Source organism: Dipteris shenzhenensis, chromosome 16, assembly GCF_047967505.1.
Source record: "Dipteris shenzhenensis isolate YYH24624 ecotype China chromosome 16, Dip_SZ_1.0, whole genome shotgun sequence".
Classification (NCBI taxonomy): Eukaryota; Viridiplantae; Streptophyta; class Polypodiopsida; order Gleicheniales; family Dipteridaceae; genus Dipteris; species Dipteris shenzhenensis.
In genome coordinates this window covers 34,709,034-34,726,429 of record NC_141611.1, presented here as the reverse complement: position 1 = coordinate 34,726,429, position 17,396 = coordinate 34,709,034, and the positions used below count along the sequence as shown (strand labels likewise).

At 42.3% G+C, this 17,396-nt stretch overlaps 1 protein-coding gene across 2 annotated transcripts; it reads left to right on the top strand.

Annotated features, from left to right (window-relative positions):
* The first annotated feature begins 488 nt into the window (after positions 1–488).
* LOC147892877 (uncharacterized) lies at positions 489–16,962 on the top strand. 2 transcript variants are annotated; one of them, XM_087387450.1, is made up of 3 exons: positions 489–1,157; positions 6,407–6,517; positions 16,585–16,962. In XM_087387450.1, the coding sequence occupies exons 1-3, from the start codon at positions 692–694 to the stop codon at positions 16,590–16,592; spliced, it is 585 nt and encodes a 194-aa protein (XP_087243576.1). In that variant the 5' UTR covers positions 489–691; the 3' UTR covers positions 16,593–16,962. The 2 variants fall into 2 exon arrangements, with proteins under 2 accessions (XP_087243576.1, XP_087243575.1); XM_087387449.1 differs by having other exon boundaries at positions 6,407–6,568.
* The last annotated feature ends 434 nt before the right edge of the window (positions 16,963–17,396 follow it).

The following is a 17,396-nucleotide window of genomic DNA, read 5'->3' as shown; positions in this document are numbered from 1 at the left end:
ACCCATCCAAGTAGGCATGTTAGGCAAGTCGACCCAAACGGGACACTCCCTGTACATCAATTCGTAAATACTAAAGGATGACTCCAGGGTATTGCCAAAATGATAGCTCAAGGGCACATGTAGTACCAAGCACGTCATGAAGTATTGCCTTAGATACACAAGGGATGAGAAAAAATCCTGTACCCATGAAACGAGCCGCAAATCCCTGCATTGGAATCTTGCACCGGGGACAAAGACCAGCAGTTTTAGACTATCTGATAGCAACCTGGTTTTGAGGCTATTTGAAGTGAGAGTAGAGTAGATGAGACGCCGATCCTGGGGATCGAACTCAGCACACCGAACAAGAAGAGTGATGAGCATACAGAACAAGTTGAGCGCGGTTGGCTACGAGGTTAGGCGAAGTGAAAAGTCAACGTTAAAGGTTGACCAAGAAGCCAGCTTGTCTTACAAATTGTGTTCATCTTCTTCATCTTCATCATCTTCTCATTTTGGTTGTTCTGGTTCTCCATTTCACTTCGTTCGAGCAATTCGGTGGTGCTCCTGCTGTTGCTGTTGCTGTTGCTGCCGCTGCCGCTGCTGCTGCTGCTGCAATGCCGATTCCTCCGCCTTGTTTTTGAGGTATCAAAGCTACATTTCCTTCCCCTTCTTGTTTAAGATCGAGAGGACCATAGCCGCAGCTTCCCCCTCGCAGATGGCCGCAGTTTTCGCCCGAAGAACAGATTCTCTAACCTCTTTCCGAGGCCCTCTCCCTTGCCGTAGACATTCCCACTCCCAGAGCCTTTGGGAGGCGCTTCTGGGACGGAAAATTGAACCTGCGGCTGCTAAGAAGCTTGAGGAAGCTTTTCTGGAATACAGGGTCAGGAAAGCCATCCCATCTTGGCTTCCGTTTCTTCCCAATTCGTCCTTCTGGATACCATCGACCGAAGAAACAGTCAAGAACCTAGAAGATCTTGCCGAGCGCATGAAGGTCGCCAGACCAGTGCGGAAAGAGCGGGTGAATAATGCGCTCAAGTCGCCGCCAGATTGGCCAGAAAAAGGAGCAGTGTCGACGGTTGCAGCATGGTCTGTAATACAGCAGACGGATAAACTATTGTCTGTTTCAAATTGGAAGGGACGCGCTGCCACAGACGCCCTTGTCAAGCCTTCATCTGATAGGGGTAATCAATCGTACGGCCCCTCTACTTGGATGTCTATCGTTTCTAAGCTCTCACTTTATTGTGTCCAAATAACGAGAGAAATGTTGGCGTTCGCAAGCATGTGCACTGATAAAAAACATCAGTTTGAAAGTTCGATTCCCAAGCTTTGGATGGTGGTTTGATTATTCTACGATGGATAGTGTATTGCAGGATCCTAGTCCTTTTTTATCGGCGCTCCCCCACTCCCTACTCCTCCCTTCCTTTTGCTCCGCCGTTTCTAGAATGGAATCCACAGCCGAGCTTATATTCTTGCTACTAGGTTGAAACCCAGAAGCGAGCTTATTTTTTTGCTTTTAGGTTTGAATGCTAGAGTGGGGACTTGCAGTCAACCATATATTCAGAATTGGAACCCTTTATTTAGGACTATGTAGTATGGACTTATTATCATCTTGTTCTGGATGTAACTGCTCAAAGGGTCACATTTTAGTTATAATAAGGAGAAGAGGACAGGGAGACGGAACACTGTTCATGATATAATTGAGAGGATTACAGGAAGGCAGAAAAGCAGCAATTTGAGGGCCATCAAAATATGTACTTATAATGTCAGGCGCGACTATTGAAGCACTCCAAAAATAGCCAAGGGATGAAGGGACGAATGCTAACTCTCTTTCTAACTTTAACTCAAGAAAAACTCGTTGGGAATGCCATCAATACTTGTATTATCATTTGGAGCATGTAGAAAGTTAATTTGTCTATTCTGAACTATGTGGTTCATTGAATTTAATAAGTTTGGAGGCCTTACATTGCATCTTGGGTAGCTTCAACTCTATAGAGAGAACTCATAGGGTTTTATGCAAGTGGCATGCGGCCAGAAAATAACAATGCATCATGGTACTTAAAATTTGGAACAGCATTTGAAAACTGAAAATTTTTGGATTGAGAGAACTAGTAGAGAGATTTAATGTCAGTTTCCACCATATATTAATGTCTTCTTTCAAAGAAGTTGTTCCAATTCAAAGTAGATGCTGCAATTCTTAAAGAAACACCTACTATGGTTCGTGTGTCCAAAGTAATCATGTAAAGAGGGATAAAGAAATGCCTACTATGGTTCGTGTGTCCAAAGTAATCATGTAAAGAGGGAAGACAATAGGTGAATGAACGGAGGCAAACAGAAGCATCAAAGAATAGGATGGATTGGCTTGAAAATTGTGTCCAATGGAGGATGTAATAATGTAGAGAGAAGCTGCATGCTCCTTGCTGAACTCCATTGGCTTGGGAGAGAGCTCTTTCTCAATTACCAGACTCTCCAAACTTGGTTATGAGGCATCGGCCTTGGGCCCTCTTTATGCTTTGTTATGTCCACGTCTGGACATAACGTGGCTACCTTTAAGGAGGTCACAGGGTCATGCATCCTAAATTTGGGACAGTTAGGACATATAGTACGCTTGGAAAGCTTAGGGCAGTCTTTACGATTGAGACACTTGAGATACCCTGTGCCTATATCAGTGTGAGCTTAGGCTCATTTTGGCTTCCTAGCTAGGTTGAAGCTCATCCAGGCCTATGTTTCACTAATGACATGTTTGCATACATGGGGCTGCGTGGTATGAGACACGCTGTCTTACTTGGGAGTATTGTAGTCAGGGGTTGCATGGCCTCTATCTTGGGGATGATCTTGAGGGATATATGCTTTGGAAGTCTTTGTGTAGTGACCTTTGGTGGTCTTGCAGGTGTGCTTGAAGATAGTCAGTCCTAGAACCCCGAGGTTATTGAGACTAACGTTCAAGGGGTGTTTCATTGAGGATCATTTTTGATGCGTGATTGTGTTTGCTTTGGAAGGGATGAATCTTTTTGAGGAAATGCCGTTTACGAGAAGACAATTGCTGTGAAGAAAGTAGAGCTTGAGTATGTAAATTTGGACTGTGGTATTGTATGGGGGAAATAAGATTTGGACTGTGTTATTCAGTTGTGTGCTGCGTTCCTATGGAGCATACATTTGTTCGTGTGTTAAGAGTCAAGCATTTGTTGGAGATGAAGTGGGTCCAGGCTTCGGGTTGGAGCTTTAGATATTCTGCCATGTTGCATGCTCATAGGTGGCTGTGTAATCGCTTGAATTTGTCATAGGAATTTCAAATCATGATCGGTGTTGTATAAAGGTCGGCTAATGGGGCTTTGGAGTTATGTTCAAGCATTTAAAGATAGGAATGGTTGGTGTTTTCTGGCTGTTGAGATGAGCCAATCAAAGGTTGTATAGAAGGGGCTTGTATGGGTCGTGGGTGTGGAGGATTTGTGCAGCAGATGCAGGTTAATGGCAGCTTCAAGGGGCTTTGATGAATTTGCAGGTGTATGAAATGTTCAAGCAAATTTGTGGTAGATGCGTTTGCCAGAGACTCGAAGCTGATCACACTACATGCGTCTGTTGCATGTGTGCATGAAGCCCATAAATGATGTGCATGCAATGCTACACTCCATTTGGCGAGGTTCCAAAGTTGCTGGTGCATTACTGAGTCCAGATAGTAACAGCAAGAACTCGTTATGACAGAATTGCATATGAAACACAGTCTTATAGACATGCTTTTGAAATATCCTTGTCTGCTGATAGCCCGTTCTCAAATCAATCTTAGTGAAATAGTTAATTCTATAGCCAATCAATGTGTCAGCTTTCCGTCTCAGGTAATGGGTATTTGTTCTTGATGGCCAATATATTTCTGTCATTTTTATCAGCTACATCAAAGTTGCAGCCTGCTGGTATTGTGGTAATTCTTTCTATCTTAAATGGTGCGTTGCCCTATCAGCTAGATTTAGATTTAGATGCTCGTTGGGGAGAGACTAAAATGAAAACGTTTAGACTTCACAAGCAGTTGTAGCTTGAATGAAGAGATTTTGGACTACCTTTTGATTAGCCTTCTCCTTTAGTGCTAGCCTTCGTCATGGCTGAGTCTGCCCTTCACCTCCGGAGTGCCGACAGAAACTCAGTAGGAAGACTTTGTATAAATGGATGCTCAAGTATGTGTGGGTGTGTGGATTTGTATGTGTGAGAGCATATTTTTATACTATGGTCTACACCCACTGTGGGCGCTGATGATGTCAGTGGGGATGTCATAGTAGCTAGTCCCTGCTATGTATGGAGTTTATGGTTTTCAACCTTGTGAGTGACTATCATGAGATTGAATCTGCACTATGTTGTGTTTTTAGAGGATGAGTTTGGGAATGTTCTCGGATTCATCTAGGTATATATTTCTGTCATTCGTCTTTCATTCATACATGAGAGAGAGAGAGAGAGAGAGAGAGAGAGAGAGAGAGAGAGAGAAAGAAATATTAATGTCCACGGGAGGCCTCACGGGCCTATGGGACAAAGTACACAGAAAAGCGAACTCATACAAGCCTTAGTGGGCTGAAGCAAAGGGTACGCTAGGACCCTTGCTGAGTATTAATCTATGCTAACAGAATCATAATCATAGAGAAAAAAAAGTCAACCACAACTGCAGAGTGGGCCATATCAATCAATCAATCTATCTAGGTGTTGGGACGAAACCAAAGCCTGGTACAGTGATGGCTCTCTGGTTTTTTTTTTTCCTTCTCTTTTGTTCTCTTTTATTTTCACTCTAGAATTTTGGACTTTATTTGTACAATTGGATATATTCTAGTCTTACAAAAGGTATATATTTAGACCTTTGTTTTGTACGTACAAACACCCAGATCTGCCTTTCTTGGTAACGAGAGCAGTAATGCTCCCCTGTTAGAATAAATGTCATCTCCCTGTTTGTAAGCTCCCAAATGAGGAGAGCATGTGGGAGAGAGACTGAAATAGGGGTAAGGGGGAGGTGGGAAGGTGCAGTAAGGGTGAGCAGCAGATAAGCACCAGTATGTGGCTTCAGATCTAGCACAGTATCCCACTGTCCACGTATTGTATTGTGTGTGCACTTTTGCATCTACGCTTTGGTCCTTTCAGTGGACATCTCCATTCGTTATTTTGGTTGCCATATCTTGCTGTCTACTGCGGATCTGAGCGATTCATTCACAATGTCACATGTATGCGTGCACATCTCAGGAAAGATCCCAAGTTCTCAGGTGTGATCTCATGGACGATTTAATTTCCGCTTAGTGTTCTAACATGGTGCCGAAAGCCAAGATTTGAATTAGATGTACATAATTAGATTTTTCAACATGTCATCAGAGCTAGTGCATGATTCGAAGGTGTAAGAGCTGAGAAATTGGATTGAGCTCCAGCTTCCGAGGACTTGTAGATTGACATGGGATTGGATCAGAAGGTCAACTTAGAGGCTGTAGCTTCAAGAATAGTAAAGGTTAGTAAAGTGTACTATTTGTCAGTTTGCTTTCTAGTTTTTTTGAGGATTCGATGGCTTCACGAATGTCATTATTAAGCTTTGGGGACAATAGCAAAGTGGACGGGAGCAACTACCTGATCTAGAAGGTGAAGAAAAGGAGACACGTGGCGGCTAGGTAGATTTGGAGGGTAGCCATGCATGCAGAATGAAAGCCGAAGGGTCAAGTGGATACTAGGTGTACTGTAGTGACAGCAGTTGACTCAGCACAATTGGAATAACGGGAGAAGGATGCCATTGCGACAACATCAGATGGAGTAATCCACACATGCAGTAGGCAAATACTGGCAGATTGTAGGAGACAAACAACACTGACCATATACTTATGCTTTAGAATCAGTTTTTTACTATGAAGATGGAGGAAGAAGATTTGGTAAGGGCTTGATTAAGGTCAAGGTTATCAGGGATTAACTAGCAATTGTAGGTTAGAAGGTTGACACAAACAATTTTTGGTGTTAAATATGCTTCCCAAGAGCTTCAGGGTTTTGTTTATGACAAAAACTTGAACAGAGTGATCCAAGCCACTCACTTTAGCTGGGCCCAATGTTCATGTAAGAGAAAGATAGGGAGAAGAAGTATGGCGCATAGCGTGAGGTTAGAAAGGCAAAGGAAATGTGATTTCTGATGCCTCATCCAAAATGTGGGCTTTTACTTTGATAGTCTCGACCATATGCTAGGACTTGGTACATCGCATTCTTGAGGAGTGCATGTAGATTTTGAATTCAATATTTTTAGATTCGCAAGATCCATCATGGTAGATCATTGCTGTATTATTTCTACTAGATAAAAGTGGACTTCTTGTCTTTTGTAGAGAAAGCTGTGTACAAAAAAGTTGTGATCTTTATTTTACAAGCATTTGTTTTGCAAACTTTTGTGAATCCTCTATTGAATCATTAATTTTGAATGCTATCTTGAATGCATGTCCAGGTAAAGTTATTGAGATTGAGTTGTGTAATGAGCATGATGATGATGATGCTAATGAGGATCATGAAGAGGATGAGGAACAGCGTGAAGTTGATGAGAAACATAAACCAGAAGGTAATAAGCTGATTTGTAGCAGCACACAAGCGATAATCTGCACGAATAGAGGTAGATTTTAATCTAAAACGTTGGCTTTTGAATGGTCCTTTCAAAATTGTTTTATTCTACATTGTCTGAAAAAATTCTCATAGACCGTTGGTATCATTTTGGATGTCAATTTGGTCTTTAATTTTGTGATGTGTCCTATTTCCTTTGGGGGGTGTGCACGTGCACATGCAGTAACCCCTAAAACAAACGTGAACTCTACTCTTCACGACAAACGTGAACAGGATAAGGTTAAACATGCTGATTAAATAATAGAGGGATTGGAGCTGAGACCCAATGTAATGGTGGAGCAGGTTAAGACGACACAAACACATAGTAAAATGAAAGGGGTTCTCTAGATTTTGAGAGATGATGTCCAAAAAAAGAAGGTGACTATGCCATAAAGTGTACCTTGTTGGGTTAGATGTGAAAGGGTTATCCTAGTCATGAGGTGTGAGAAGGTTGTATGGGTTAGTAGTTGGGGTATTCTCAGGGTCAATAAGCATATGGAGGTGTTACCTTTGTCAGGAAGGTTGATTATCTGTTGAAGCTCTTAGAAGAACTTGCGTCTTGTTTTATCCCATTTCTTTCTTTATGGCTTCCCTTTTGTTGCATGAAATCGATACACCTAGCAGAGTCGTGCTTTAGGGGAAGCGTGTTTCCAAAGATTTATTTAATTATCTTTCTCTCCTTTTTTCTCTGTAAAATAACCAAGCACAGTTTGCTCAAAACTGTTTGGAAGAGCCAAAAGATATCTGTAACTCCTGGAACAGTTGAATGATGCCAAAACACAGCCAAAAGCATGGGCTGAGAATGTACAACTCAGGGTTCTACTACCAATCTTCAATAAGACTCTGAAACATATATTCCCACGTTAGTCTATTAAGCAACTAGCAATCCCCAATTTCTGGGGCAAACTTACCAGCCTGCAGGCCAGCCAAAAGGTCAACCAGCAGGGGTCTGGCCGACCAGATCTGGCCGACCAGCAACCAGCTGGTCTGGCCGACCAGAACTGGCCGACCAGCTAGGTCAGGCCTATAAAGGCACTAGCCCCCCACACTCTCCATGACAGGACATGACCTGCAGCTGCTCCTCATCTCCGCCATCCTTTGCTGCAGCCCCGCCTGCTCCAGATCTACCTCTCCTCTTCAGATCTGCTCCTCTACTTCAGCTCTGTCCCTCTGCTCCTCCTACTCCAGATTTGTCCCTTCTGCCCCAGATCTGCTCCTTTTTCATCATGTTGCTATTCCAGATAGCCTGAAGGTTCCTTCCTCAGAGCATGCTGTTTTTTTCAGCCATTTCCTAGGGCAGCTCTAGCCCTTCATCATCTTCGTCATCAAGCTACACGGAGGACTGCGTTTCGCTCCCTCTGCTGCTATCTTTTCTACAGTTTCTCTACATAGAATCATCTTTCTGATTCACCTCAGCCACGGTCCTTGAGACACGACAGCTTGAGGTTCTTGTATTCAGTTTTTCATATTACCGACAGGCACTATGTTTTCTGAGTTCCGTTCTTCAGTTGTGTCTGAGTATTGTCTACTTTTTGATCGCTCCACTGCAAACCCTGTCGTTTCTCTATATGGTATCAGAGCCATGGTGATCTAAAGATCCTAGATCCTACTTCTTCAAGGAGGCCATAGGTACAGGGAGCATCACTTCTATGAACATATCAGTTTCCTCTTCATTCCACTGCGCACTAAGGGAGAGAACTCCATCCCTCCCTCCCTTTCAGAACTCCATCTTCTACTCCCATCCCTCCCTCCCTTTCAGAACTCTATCTTCTATTCCCATCCGTCCCTCCATTTCTTACCTCCATCTTCTTCTCCCATCCCTCCCTCCCTTTTCGGTTTTCAGGATTGACACTTCCCATTCCTTCGAACAAGGAGGTCATGATCCTTCACCTCTACCAGATCTCCATCGGCATCGACTTCCAGGATCTACAAGTTCTCCCTAGGCGGGATCCTTTCTGTTCATATGTGTCTTGATGAGTGCTGTTTCGAATTCTTCTACATTCATGGAGGCGGGGATAGACTCCTCTCTCCCGAGGTTCAAGATTGGGCACACACTGGATCACTGTTCAGCTCCATATAGAGAAACGATAGGGTTTGCAGTGGAGCGATCAAAAAGTAGACAATACTCATATACAACTGAAGAACGGAACTCAGAAAACATAGTGCCTGTCGGTAATATGAAAAACTGAATACAAGAACCTCAAGCTGTCGTGTCTCAAGGACCGTGGCTGAGGTGAATCAGAAAGATGATTCTATGTAGAGAAACTGTAGAAAAGATAGCAGCAGAGGGAGCCATTGTAATATTTGTTCTTTACCTTTGCTTTTTCCTCCACCTTTCGGCGGTGAGAGGGGGTGGCTTATTCTCTCAAGCTTCACAGTGTTCTTATTCTCTATATGGTATCAGAGCCATGGTGATCTAAAGACCCCAGATCCTGCTTCTTCAAGGAGGCCATAGGTACGGGGAGCATCACTCCTATGAACATATCAGTTTCCTCTTCATTCCGCTGCGCACTAAGGGAGAGAACTCCATCCCTCCCTCCCTTTCAGAACTCCATCTTCTACTAACAAAAGAAGATGGAGGTAAGAAATGGAGGGAGGGATGGGAATAGAAGATGGAGTTCTGAAAGGGAGGGAGGGATGGGAGTAGAAGATGGAGTTCTGAGAGGGAGGGAGGGATGGAGTTCTCTCCCTTAGTGCGCAGCGGAATGAAGAGGAAACTGATATGTTCATAGGAGTGATGCTTCTCGTACCTATGGCCTCCTTGAAGAAGCAGGATCTGGGGTCTTTAGATCACCATGGCTCTGATACCATATAGAGAAAGTTCTTGGAGACAAATAAAACAATATTGAAGACTAATGATAGTTGAAGAAGAAATATATATCACCAAAGGACTCAATACAAGAGAAGGTATGAGAGAGAAGCTTTGGAGGGAGCAAACGTCAGTCCTCCGGGGAAGGCAACTGTAGTGGACTTCTGCACTAGCTCCACAAGTTGGAACTGAACCAGATCTGAGACAGCAAACTGATGCAAGGGTTGCTGCAGATCTGGAATAAAAAGAACAGTAGATGGAGCAGAAGTTGGGGCAGATTTGGAGCAGAAGTTGGGGGCAGATCTGGAGCAGAAGTTGGGGGCAGATCTGGAGCAGAAGTTGCTGGTGCAGGAAGGAGGCAGATTTGGAGCTGGAAGGAGGGACAGATCTGGAGCAGGAAGGAGGCAGATCTGGAGCAGGAAGGAGAGACAGATCTGGAGCAGGAAGGAGGCAGGAAGGAGAGGCAGAAGAGGAGACAGCCAGGAGAGGCAGAAGAGGAGGCAGCCAGGAGGCAGAAGAGGAGGTAGGACCTCAGGGTGTGCAGGGACCTCAGGAGCACAAGTGATAAGAAGTGAGATGTGGCACCACCGGAGGAACAAAAGGATTTGGAGAAGGTCCTGAGGGGGAGGGATAAATATGAGAGGCGGGATATGACATGAGAGGGGAAAAAGGGATAGTGGGAGAGATAGAGGGAAATAAACTATAGGAGTCTAGTGGCATGGGAGAAGAAGGAGGATGAGAAGCCACTGGAGGAAAGATGGCAGCGGAAGATATGAGAGGGATGGGAGGGAAGGAAGAATGAGAACCGAAAGCAAACTCATTGTTTGACGCATTTCTCCTTTCTCGTCTGCGCGTGTTCACATGCATGTATGGATCTGTGTCCTCGTGATTACTCGTTCCTATGCCTTGCATAACAGATGGAGTTGTACCAAGGGAATAGGGCAACATACCTTGCACTGATTCTTGTGGGATAGGCACTGTCAAATAACCCAATGTTCTCATGCCGGCCTGTCCTCTTTCGTCAGGGTACACTTGTTCTTCGTCGGCACCGAACTTGAGATGTTACTCAGCGTCTTCTGAGTTGAATAGAGGTCCTTGTTGACGTATCGGAGAAAAACGTGGAGAAGTAGAAGCACGAGGTGTGCGGGTACCTGCTTCAAGTTCCTTCCATTTCTGGAATTCAGCAAATTCTTTAAAGAGTTTGGAGAGGTATTCATCACCTTCAATCCTTGCAGGCTCTCTCTCGACATATGACGAGGGTGGTGGTTGAATAGAGGTCGATTCAGGCTGAGATCGCTTCGGGGAAGAAGGAGAAGACATCTTCAGTTGATGATCTATCTTCCAAGCTTTCCAGGTCAAGGCTCAGGTGTCGATTGGCACACCTCGCTCAGAGCCATATAGAGCATTTCAATCGTAATGCCAAAAGATATCTGTAACTCTTGGAACAGTTGAATGATGCCAAAACACAGCCAAAAGCATGGGCTGAGAATGTACAACTCAGGGTTCTACTACCAATCTTCAATAAGACTCTGAAACATATATTCCCACGTTAGTCTTGTTAGTATCTCAATACAATAACCAAGAACTGGTAAAATATAATTGGAGAAGTTTCGAATTTCTATCCATCTCAGGCAAGGCAACTCCAATAGGTGCCCAAATTGTGAAATTATCAAGCAGGAAGTGCTAGAAAGTGTCGAAGGTACTAAGAAATTGGGGTGTATAAACCCTATAAATGACTATGGAAACTCAGTGGATGTGCAGAGTAATCCGAGTCTTGTGAGGCATGCTGACAGGTGGAGCGTTATCCAATAAAGAAAACATCAAGTCATGCGGACTTGGATTGTAGTTTATCTCCGTATAAATTGGAGTCCACTCCATGCACTACTGGCTCCCAACTTCTGTCACTTGGATGTGGCTGGCCGGCTATACACTATGAATTGTTAGTTGTTATCCTTGCAAAAGATGGCTCCACCATAGCTAGATGGTGTAACTCATGGTGTATAAACCATGGAAAATGAAAGAAATTTGTGTAATGTTAATGACCAATGCACTAGTTTTGATGATGATCTCCTGACTGGTATGTGAAGTCTTGTTACAAAGAACTCACACAAACACTCACACGTGTGATCAATAACATGTGCACAAATATAAATTAAACAGTCACTCGTGTGATCCGGAACATATGCACAAATATAAATTAAACAAATCAGCTGAAAACAAAAATAGATAGAAAAATGAGTCCATAAAAATGATAATTTATTACATTCCCTCTGTTGCTAAAGCAGTTGTCCTCAACTGGAAACTACTAAGCAGAAGTAGACAATTAAAGTGCTTGTTCATTAAGTTGAATCAAATGAGGATACTCAGAAAGATAATGTCGATCTACCCACTTAGCATCAATAGTGGGGTAATTATAAAGATGCTTGCATTCGTATCATCCACCATGGATACACTTATCGAGATGAAAAAGTATCTGTCCTGGTATTACATTTTCATATTCATCAATGACCTCCGCCTGAGGCTCATTCCAGTGAGATGGCGGTGTAGGTCCCTCATAATGCTTGAAGAGATTGACATGAAAAGCATTATGAATTCTCCAACCAGCTGGGGTAAACGCAAGCGAAAGAAACATCGTTGATCCTTTGCTTAATCTGGGAAGGACAAACTAGGGTAAAGCAAGCTTAACATTGATAAGCTGGTTATTTGCCTTTTTTTAAAAGTCTTACTTTCTGGAATTTCAGCAATACCCAGGCACCTTCTTCATACATTGCTGTCCTCCATGCTTATTAGCGGGTGTTGTCTGGTGTCTTGTGATTGAATGATGTGCTTTCTCACATAATTATATGTTGATTTGTGATCTTCAATAAATTGATCAGCTGTAAAAATTGTATTCTTTGTGCGCATTACAGGCAAAGGTTAAGGCTTACCGTAAAGAATTTCAGATGGTGCTTTACCGGTAGAAGAATGAACTGTATTGTTGTAAGCAAATTCAACCATGGGCAAGTATTTCTTCCATAGTTGCGGGTGATCATGTACATAGCTTTTTTAAGAGCTCTATTAATAATTTGTTTGCTGCCTCACTTTGTCCTTCTGATTCGGGATGGAAAGAAGAGAGTTCCAGCTTCATACCCAAATTATCAAATAATGCTTGCTAGAAATTGCTGGTAAACATTGTCACAATCTGAAACTATTGACTTGGGACCACCACTGTCAATAACAGCCCACCTCATATCATGTCCCTAAGGTGATTGTGGGAACATTGCTATATCTTCCCAAAGTGCCTCTAGAACCGGCCTTGGCTGCAATAAACCTTGCGGTTGTGATGTGTCATACATGCCTTTTGACATACCAGACAAGATGCAACATAATGGAAGAGATCTTTCTGAATCTGAGGTCAGTAAAAATGATGCTCCAAATCGGAATGGACAGCCAGAAATTTATGGGCTCCATCACACTTGGTAGATAATCCTTCCTTTCTGAATTTCTGCAAAGTTTTGGGATCTAACAGGATTAGTTTACTATTCTGAAAATACCTGGGTTTATTTTGCTGGAACCTGTCCCTCTTCCTTCTGAAATCTGGTTTCTCTCTTCCTGTACTGCCAAACCTTCCTCCATCATAAACCACTTAAATACTTTTGGGACTGGTCAGTTTGTGTGAGAGGTTGAAAAGTTTGGACTTTCAGCATGGTAGCCCAAAATCCATCTATATAATCTCTTACAGACTCCCATTCTTTGCTTAAACTGTCCCACTTAACAAACTTAGCCCTCTCAAAATCTGATGACAAGAAGTGCTCTCTTATCTGTTGCTTTAACCCATCCCAAGTCAGCTTTATCTTCTTTGGAACAACCTTTCCTCTTCTCTCCCAGTCTTCATCAAAATCTGTAATTCATCTTCCTTTGTAAAAGCTTCAACATTTAAATGGTCCACTAGCATCTGTCAGTCCCTCCAATCCTTCGGGGCTGCGCTGTCCATTTCTTACAGCAGGTCTATCATCCATCTTGCTCCTCACCTACTCCTTTTGATTTGCTGAGTTCTGCCCAACAGCTGGCTGAACTGCATCCTCTTATTCTGACGTCCCCAGGGCCTCCTCAAGGGCTTATCCCATTGTCAAAAACTCTCTCTTTAAATCTGATTCCATCTCAGCTTTGAGAAGCTGAAGCTCTTGAGTAGAATCCTTTCCAGCCCTGTGGTGCTCCTTGAGAAGGCTGTATCAACCGCTTCATCTTGTTCACAAATTGGATTGACATTTTCTCTTCATGGGCATAGTCTCCCTCAGGGCGAGAGATGACCTCTTTGAATTCCTGGCATCACAGTTCTGATGTCTACCACGGCTTCAATCAGGATAATACTGACTCACACTCTTTCTTTTTGCACACAACCACAGCATTGGCAACCTAGGCAGGCTATAACTCCAAGAGAAAACCAGATAAATCAATGGAAAGAAAGGCTAGATACCTACCAAAGTCATACTTTAGTGGAAGTGTGTTTCCAAGGATTTATTCCATTATCACGTAGAATTTAAAATTATCTACAATTGAAAGTCACACAGATTAATAACTGAAAAATAAAAGAGGTAAGGGTGAGAAATAGGCTGGAACACAGAAATAATGACACCGTGTGGGGCACGAACAAGGACCACCTTGTCAGAGCTAGTCATCCGGCATATTTCTGAATTCCATTACTACTGCTTTCTGAATACAATAGTATCCCAAAATCCTGGATGGAATCCAAAAATGGGACCCTAGAATTAAAAGGTAATCTTTTTTGTAAAACAACCAAGTACAAGTGACATAAAACTGTCTAGAAGAGCCGAAAGATATGTAGAACTCCCGGAACCGCTGAATGATGCCAAAACTCAGCTAAAAGAGTGGGTTGAGAGTGTAGAACTCAGGGCTGTACTACCAATCTTCCACATAGACTCTGAAAGATACACTTCCCTCTTTAATCCTGTAAGTTGTCAGTATCTCAATACTACAACCAAGAATTGGTAAAATAACATTGTAGAAGTTTCAAATCTCTATCCATCTCAAGACGACAACTCCAACAGGTATCCAAATCATGAAATCATCAAGTAAGAATTTCTAGCAATTACAAAAATGAATTCAGTCTGGATCAAATTGTAATTTCCAGATTGCAGCCTCTAGCAAGTCACAATTGTAAACAGGTCCCTTTGGTTAAAGCAGAGTTGTTAACAGGTACCTCTAGTGATATCACAGTTGCATTGTGGTGATTCTGGCAAACTGCAATTTGCTTGGAACATGTGAATCTTAAAAATTTGCTTTCAGTTATTGCAGAGATTTCCAAACTGTAGAAATATCCCACAATGGTCAGTGCTGCTGATTCTGGGGTACAAACTGTGAGAACTGATGTTTGTAGTTGCAGCTCAGGAAAGAAAGTGCATAAGAACGCTGGCATGAGTAGGATCTGGCAAACTGCAAGGCAGAAAGCTGCCTAGAAGGAACCACAATTCTCCAAGACAAGCAGATTGTTTGAAATGGGTGTCCGGAATGTACAGGTGAGCATACAAGAAAACTGATGATTGAATTTGCAGCAGGAGCAGCAATTGAAATGTCAATTTTTCAGTGGTGCCCTGGGTAACTGACATTTAAGAGCATAGCAGGATGCCTGGAAAGGATTTGCAATTTGCTAGTACCCAGGAATTCACACGTTGGCTGCTGCAAAATAGCACTGAATGGCTGGCCTCTCAAGAGCAAGCTCCAACTCCAAAAAACAGCACTAGAGAATGAATCTAAAACAAGCATACACCCCCAATCTAAACACACAAAAGTTAGAAAACTAAAAACAAACATGAAAGCTAATAGTAGCTTTTATTTTAATGAAAGTAATTATATGTCGATTCAGAGTCCAGACAAGTTATTATAACTTAATAATTGAAAATAGGATAAATAATTTAATTCAATAGTATTTTGATCTTTTGGTAAAATTCATTTCCCCCAAGACCCCTCAATCCAAGTGCACAGTTAATTAAACATATGGGCCTAGCACAATTTACACATTTGACGTAACCTAATCTTGCAAAGGCCATAACTCAAGCTATACAACTCAGTTTTAACACAAACTAAAGGTAATGGCTGGTTTAGTGCTAGCCTTTGTTTGACAAAAACTCAGTATGAAGACCTTTGTATAAATGGATGCTCAAGTATGTGTGTGTGTTTGAGTGTGTGAGAGGGGGGGGGGGGGGGGGGGGCGAAGAGAGAGAGAGAGAGAGAGAGAGAGAGAGCATATGTTTATACTATGGTCTAGCATGGTTTACATCAGCGGGATGTCATAGTAGCTAGTCCTTGATGGAGTTTATGGTTGTCAACCTTGTCAATGACTGTCATGAGATTGAAACTGCACTAAGTGTTGTGTTTTTAGAGGATGAGTTTGGGTGTGTTCCTGGATTCGTCAATATATATGTATATATAGATCTTCCCCCTTTTTTTTGCCGGGGGGGGGGGGGGAGCTTGCAGAACAGCTCAAGCAATAGCATTTTGTATGTAGCTGATCATAGTCCATTAAAGAAGGTGACTTGATTACCTTTTAGTTGAGAAGTTGCTCCAACAAATTTTGGATGCAATGATTTCACTTTTGTTCAAATGACCCTTAATGAATTTCAGGTAGTAAGAATGGATTCCATTAGCACTCTAGCCAGGTTATAAAACAATGCGAGTGCTTACATTATAATTAAGTGTAGTACACCCTTAATGAATTTCAGGTAGTAAGAACGGATTCCATTAGCACTCTAGCCAGGTTATACAACAATGCGAGTGCTTACATTATAATTAAGTGTGGTACAGGTTAGGTCTCACATCAAATGAGCAACTAAAAGTACCTCAAGAAGATTGATTTCATGATGTTCCTAAGGTTCAGACAAATGCGGATATATTGTGACCAAGTTGCTCAGAGCCATTCCACCTCACAAGATACGTTGTGAAACTTGTGGAGGCTCATCTTACTGAATGAGACTATTGAATTTGAATTAATTAACATAAGTACTAAGCTTGAAGAGCAAGATTATGGAGAACTTCAGAGGGCCTTATTCTTGCCACTTGGATTGTCAAATCAACCTACAAAGTGTTTAGTGAAGATTTGTCTAAACCTATGCTGGGCGTATTGTTTGTGCAGGTATTACACTTCTTGATTCCAGCATTAGGGGACGATATTTGGCTCAAACGGCTGATTGATGTGCTGATTCTTGGAAGCTGTTCTGTGACAGGTACATAAGATTGAGCTATTTGGTATGAAGGGAATGTTTGGGCGAACGACAGTGGTTACATACCCTCAAAGAGTGGTAACATATGCTCAAAGAGCATTGACCCATTTAGAAAAGTTCAAGGGTTGGTATTTCACCTTGTTATATGTATACACTTTTGGTTTCTTCAACTGGAAGTTCTGCTTCTCAAGCCCTCTGTTAATTCTTCACGAACTAAGTTCATTGATTAAAGGGTGGCACTTTGTGTATATGAATGGACAAAATCAAAATGTGTGCAGGTTATATTGTATTTATATTAGGAGTGAACTTGAAAGAACATAATTCTTTTGGGTTTGCTGGTTCGTGCTTTTTCTTCACATGCTCATTTATTGAAGAGTTGGCCCCAACAAGTAGCTTATAATTAAGCCTCATTGGAGTAAATGTTGGAATGAAGATAACTGTGTTGATAAAAGCTGTTCTAAGTATTATTGCTCTGAATATCTGTTGTGAACCTACAAGGACAGTGAGGTGACTCAGAAGTGGCTTGAAAGCGTTTTTCAACATGCAGTACATGTCCAAGAAAACTATGTGCTAGTAAACATTTCAGAAAGTGGCAGCATGTGTTTTATTATCGTTCTAACGTTGTAGTTTGGGGTAGCATGCCTCCTGTTTGCTTAAAATGATGTGGGAATGTGCTAATGCATGGAATAGGAGTGTGCACGTCTGTTTGCATATGAGTCGCGCAGGTTTAAGGAACTGGGAGTTAAGCTTGTCTAAGTTATGTTGGAACTGCAAATGCCAAGGGCTCCACATGTCTGTTGCAGGGTGGATTGAAC